Below are 6,107 nucleotides of genomic sequence, written 5' to 3' on the forward strand. Positions count from 1 at the left end.
ATTGATGCAGCACTCTTAGAGATAATTAAGATAAAAGTACATCAAAATTAAAGTACAACTTAACTTAGATAATACAACACTTTCAGGGATAATTAAGATACAAGTACATCAAAATTAAACAGTACGACTTAGCTTAGATAATACAACATACAAACTACACAAAGACATCGTCGTCATCCTCTGCCGATGCAGCACTCTTGCCCTTCGATGATGAGGCACTCTTGCCCTTCGACGATGAGGCACTCTTGCCCTTCGATGATGAGTCACTCTTGCCCTTTGACGATGCTGGTGTCTTGCCTTGCTGCTCGGCATGAAAATATCATCTTTGTCTTCGCTTTCCTCGGTTCATAAATAAGTATGCTCTCGGGCAGTCCTTAGGAAACTTGCACTCTTATGTTGTTGCTTCTTCCACGTAACTTGCAACCTGAGGAGTTCTTTCTGTATCTCCTCAAAGGTCCTTGAAGGACACTCTCACCTTCTTAATGTGTGAGCTAACTCATTCAGTATGGTGTCACTACTGATAAGATCGTCCCATTGAACTATCCTATTGTCTATCTCGAAATTGCTGGCTAACCTCAGAAGAGATTTTGACATACTCGGGTGGAAACTACGATCGAAAGGGTAATGAGGATGGGACATCTTGACGAGACTACAATGCAGTGCTTACCAACCCTTTCTGTATGGGAGGGGGTCTTATAAGTCGAGAAGAGAAGTATGGCGGGAAAGAAGATGGCGGGAACAGAAGGGGTGGCGGGAAAGAAGATGGCGGGAACAGAAGGGGTGGCGGGAAAGAAGTTGACGAGAACATAAGGGTTGGCGGGAGAGACGATGGCGAGAACAGAAGGGGTGGCGGGAACATAAGGGTTGGCAGGAACAACAGGGTTCGTGGGAAAGGCAGGGAAAGCCATGTTTGGAACTAATCATCTTCCTGGTGGACGACTGGAACTAATTATCTTCTTGGTGGACGATTAGTGCTAATAATCTTCCTGATGGACGAGTGTAGCTTATTATCTACTTGGTGGACGACTATAGCTTATCATCTTCCTGCAAGACGACTGGTGGCAAACCCTGTGGATGAGTGCCCAGTCGGCTTCCTGGAGGACGACTGGACACCAATCGTCCACCAGGAAGACGATTAGGTCCAGTCGTCCTCCAGGAAGAAGATGTCGTATTATTTGTGCAAAAATATCAAAACGGTGTATTATTTCTGCAAATTAATAAAAAATGTATTATTAAAAAAAATGTTTCGAAGTGGTTACCACACACTACTTGGCCGACAATCCTTCACTTATTTCCATGTCATCCCCCATTATGCATACATGAAATTAATGATGCCTGGGCCACATTGTGTAATTACAATCAGCGGCGACCCAGACCGGTCACTCAGAACCGAGGACATGACCGTAACTTTGGCCATCAAGCCACAATCTGAGGCCTTACCGTCTGAAGAGTTATCTGAACTACTAGCAAAGGTTGACAAAGATGATGTCATCCTCGCCAAATGCTCGAAGTCAACATACTTCAAATGAAGCGACGAGGTTGTCAAGGTCCATGTCCATCACAAGGACCCATCTAAATCAGACTCCATAGGAACACGGCCAGATGCCACACTTGAAGTTGTGGCCAATCAATCACTGTGTGAAGCATTCGAGACTTACATGTGTTTTCGGACTAAGGTGTTTGTACTGGTTCTTGTGGGATTGGTTGGGAGGCTCGAGCTGAATTTTTGCCAGGCATGGTAACTAACTAATTTTACCAGTGTGACCAATTTAAAGACAAAATGGGTCAAGATTGATAATAGTTATAGTACAAAGGTGGATATGGTGCCAAAAACTGGGGTTAGATGGTTTGCTCAATACTTGCACATGTGGACCATGTGTTCTGGTGTGGATAGTGTTCAGAGTAGCAGAGATCTATATCCAGTTCACTACGAAGAGAGAGAGGGGGTGTGTGTCTGCGACTAGAGAGAGACATATGTGTGTATGTGTGTGAGAGAGAGAGAGAGCGAGAGCGAGAGCGAGAGAGAGGCACCATGGGGAAGCGTGTGTATGTGTGTGTGAGACTGAGTGGTACATCTTAGCGTCAAATCCAAGACATCACTTTTTTCTCTCCCACTCTCACAAAAGACATTAAACTAAAGTTGTTTTAGATACAACACTAAGATATACGGCACTGTGACTACTATATATGAACAACTATTTAATGTCATTAGATATAGCTTAAGATAAGATACATAGGGCACCTGAGACTGCTGCATCTAAACATTTATATAATGTCATTATATATAGCTCAATATAGAGCAGCTAGACAAACGACGGCTATGTGCACAATTTCTGCATGATAGACAATAGCATCCACCATAAGATTGCATTATGCTACAAATCAACACCGTTCAAAGAGCGAATCATCCAAAAATCGTCTCTAAACTATCGTGTGCAGAGTAGTTCCGCTCAAGATAAGACATAGGACACTCAGACTGATATATCTAAACATATATTTAATGTCATTGGATATATGACTTATATAGTGCAATGGGACTGCCCCAAGAAAGTGCCAAGTTTTCTTAGACCTGAGAAGAACATCATCGTGGAGACGGCAGCCAAATTTACATCATCTCATGTACACGCAGACAACGAAAGTGATATATTACCGAAAAAGGTTTTCTTCAGTTTTATACGTAAACAAAGCAAATGGCCACGAGCCATACAAAGTTCAAACAGAGGATACAAACACACACCCAATGTGCTACATAAGTCTCTAAGTCGCAGTCCATGATCTTTTGGTTTCGTCGTTGACCCATTCAAAAACTGACGTGTGCGGCATCTGGATGGTGCATGGGATCAAACCGCTTAGTTGGTGTCGCGAGTGCGAGTTGCTGAGTGAACATTCACTCATTGCACATTATGTCTTCTTTTTTCCAACAAAAGCACTAATGACATATACTTATCTCTTTTTGTCCGATAAAACTTCTAATCTATTAATCTTCAATCATGACAGTATAACCAACACCAGAAATAATAAAAATTACATCCGGATTTATAGACCACCTAGCGACGACGACTACAAGCACTGCTACATAAGGTTCAACATGACATGTACTATCTCGGTTGTAGAGAACATTTTCATTCTTCCAAAAATGAAAATAAAAGCCCATTCTCTGTTGTTGTCGTGACATAGGTTGAAGATGACATGACATAGCGCTTTTGGTTTCTTGAAAAAATCAGATCGCTCCCCTATTCATGGTAGAATTACGCCAAAGCTAGGCTATTGGAGCCGAGACTCGAGGGCATGATCAATCCACACCGTTGGTAGAAACTGTTCGCCAAACCTAATCGAGATGCCATGACTTGTTGGATCCAGATGCCATCACTTAGTGTATCTAGATGCCATGACTTGGTTGATCCAGATGCCATGACTTAGTGGACCTCCATCATGCCGATCTACCTACTCCTTGTTCCGGGTGCACTCGAACGCGAATGGGAACCACGCCAGGAACGTGATGAGCGTGAACAGGAGGAGCCCCATGAGGATCTCATAGCCCCGGGCCTTTACTGATCCCCAGAGCCCAACCGTCTCGATAAAATGCTTGATCACATGGGCAATCTGGCAAAGAGGGTTACATGAGAGGAAGTTAGACCTGAGATATAGAGAAACAAATGATGTGAGTGAAGAGCAACGTAGGAATTGTATGGTATGGTAACTAACCAGAAGCAGGGCCCATCCAATCAGCATGAAAGCAAGGATGTAGACGAAGATGTTGAGAGATGTCATGTGGGTGATTGCTCTTAAGATTACGAGGATGGAGATGAATGTTACGAATATCAGCCCATTGATCAGCCAGAAGACAAGCCGGAACTCCATGCTGAACCTCCTGCCAACTAAGACGCCCTGCAAAGAAGAATCGTGACGACTGAGTGTTCCAGAACTTTATTATTTACATTCATAACAAGGAGCATGACCAGAATCACAACCCATCAGTCTGCAGTGGGAATCCTCTTCGACATCCTTGTGGCTCGCGGGTTCTCTCTCCCAAATGTAGGGAAGATATGAGAGCTTGCGGACGCGCCTAGTCAGTCTGCCACATAGGATGCGACCCACCAAACCACCCTTCTCTTTCTTTATTAATTTTTTCTCTCTCTTTATCTCCACAAATCACGTGCAAGTGATCGGAAATATAAAGGAGAAAATGATGTATGACAGCATGGACGGACAAATAAGAGCTCAAAACAGACACACCAGTCACTGGACGGGCATGTCCACAGACGTTTAGGAGACCAGTTTTGTGATGTCCGGCTATAGATGGTCTTACATGACTCGCGAAAGTTAAAGTTACTATGCACATGCCGAAAGGCCGTGGCAATATATGCTGGCCAAGCGATCCTAGTACGCAATACTCCTTTTACTGATGTAAACACTCTTATACTTCTTTACGAACCTCTTATATTTCTTCATGGAGGGAGTACAAATGCCGATCAAGGCCATTTTGTAAGTGTAATCTTTGGTGAGATCAATCGCTACTCCATACAATCATTAGTAGGAATTGTGTAACATTTCACTATAAAGAAGGCCCTTGTAATGGCACAAAAATTAAAACTACACCCGAAGCATATACTCTCTTTTTTTTGCGGGGACCGAAGCATATACTCTACACGCTAGTGGTGGATATAGCCTTTTTCGGGTGTACATTATGAGTATGAATTGTACCAGCGCCTTTTCACCATCCTAAAAACATATTGACCTTTTATTTATTCTTCTTATGACCAGGAAAGAAACATGATCCAATCTATGTGCATTCAATTCATCCATCGAGCGCCGTGTGTGTGTGAGAGAGAGTCTTATGTGATGTACCGTTAGTAACGGCCAGCCGTTGTGTGCCACTGTTTGCTCCAAGAAGATGATAACCACCATCACGGCCGGCGGAGTAGAAAATTCCAGCAAGGTAAGAGCATCTCCAGCCGTTGGCCCCCCAGGAGGCGTTAAAAATCGACCCCTGGGGCGCACCAGCGCTAAACCGCGCGCTGGGGGCATGATGCCCCCCAGTCGCGGCGCCCACATTTTTTTTGAAGATTTAAATTATGGCACAAACACAGCGCAAATTCAACCAAACTTCGGCGAGTTCGATCATATTTAAAAATATTTTACAAAAAAGAAAAAAAACTAGTAGGCTGCTCCCATAGCGGGTTGTCGGGGACGTACCGCGGTCCTTCCCCCGCCGCCAGCGGCAGGGAGGCACGGATACGCGCGATCTCCGCACGCCGCGCCGCCCCGGTGGGTGGTGGTGCCACCGGGACGCCACCGGCGCTGATTCTCCACGCTCCAGGCACCCGCATGTCCGGCGGGGCCGAGTACTCGGCCTCGAAGAGGAGCCGAGCTTCGTCCTCGTGAAGGTGGCGGCGGCCAAAGCCGTTCGCCGCCACGCCGTCGCCGGGGAAGCGCTCGGCCATGCTTTGAACAGGAGAAGGCGAGAGGAGAGGGAGGAAGGGGGAGAAATGGCGCGTCGGCGGTGGAGGCTCTGTGCGTGTCTCCGGCATGCTGGGGATCGGCTTATATAGGCGGACCCGCCGCGTACGCGTGGCCGCCGCGTGTACGCATGGCGGGTGAGGGGACGCGCGTCGTCCGGTCTTTACTGCGCCGCTCGTGAGGCATTAATGGAGGCTGACCGGCGCGGCAGCGTCCGGCAGCTTTGGCATTGATTCGTCGCGGGAAATGAGGCGATGAGGACGACGAAGCGCGAGAAGAGAGACGAGTCGCTGGCAAGGAGGGCCCGCGGCTCTTTCGCGCCAAAAACGATTCGCCCGGCGCCCCGAGCGCCCCCAGCGCGCCGGGTTTGGGTTGGGTCCGCCGGCACCAATTTCGGTTAGAGACGGCGAAAACTGGGCTCTTGCGGGCGCGAGTGGGCCGATTTTTTGGCGCCGGCAGCCGAAAAATTGCCTGGGGTGCCTTGTTGGGGGCGCAGCTGAAGATGCTCTAACGACGCAGCCTGTAGTGATGGGTCTAGTGAGTGAGTATTCATGAGGGACGGGACAAGGTGTGCGCCGCCGGCCACATAAGCAAGGGGAAAAGATTAAAGGGCTGTGCATTGCCGGCCATCACCAATTTTCACTCGA

At 47.0% G+C, this 6,107-nt stretch overlaps 1 protein-coding gene across 1 annotated transcript; it reads right to left on the reverse strand.

Moving 5' to 3' along the window:
* Positions 1-3,444: 3,444 nt before the first annotated feature.
* Positions 3,445-5,330, reverse strand: LOC123158763 (callose synthase 3-like). The gene is made up of 4 exons (XM_044576625.1): positions 5,197-5,330; positions 3,939-3,975; positions 3,706-3,888; positions 3,445-3,603 (listed from the first exon to the last, which is right to left on the reverse strand). Exons 1-4 carry the CDS (start codon positions 5,328-5,330, stop codon positions 3,445-3,447), a joined length of 513 nt encoding a protein of 170 aa, XP_044432560.1.
* Positions 5,331-6,107: the final 777 nt, after the last annotated feature.

This window comes from Triticum aestivum, chromosome 7B (genome assembly GCF_018294505.1).
Source record: "Triticum aestivum cultivar Chinese Spring chromosome 7B, IWGSC CS RefSeq v2.1, whole genome shotgun sequence".
NCBI lineage: Eukaryota > Viridiplantae > Streptophyta > Magnoliopsida > Poales > Poaceae > Triticum > Triticum aestivum.

What these genes read in the sequence shown, in the direction of transcription:
- LOC123158763 (XM_044576625.1), bottom strand. Translation starts at nt 5,330, where the DNA reads ATGCGGGTGCCTGGAGCGTGGAGAATCAGCGCCGGTGGCGTCCCGGTG. An exon ending in GCGGCGGGGGAAGGACCGCG is followed by an intron (nt 3,976 to 5,196) that starts GTACGTCCCCGA and finishes CACTGCAGACTG; the next exon opens with ATGGGTTGTGATTCTGGTCA. An exon ending in TTGGATGGGCCCTGCTTCTG is followed by an intron (nt 3,604 to 3,705) that starts GTTAGTTACCAT and finishes CCTCTTTGCCAG; the next exon opens with ATTGCCCATGTGATCAAGCA.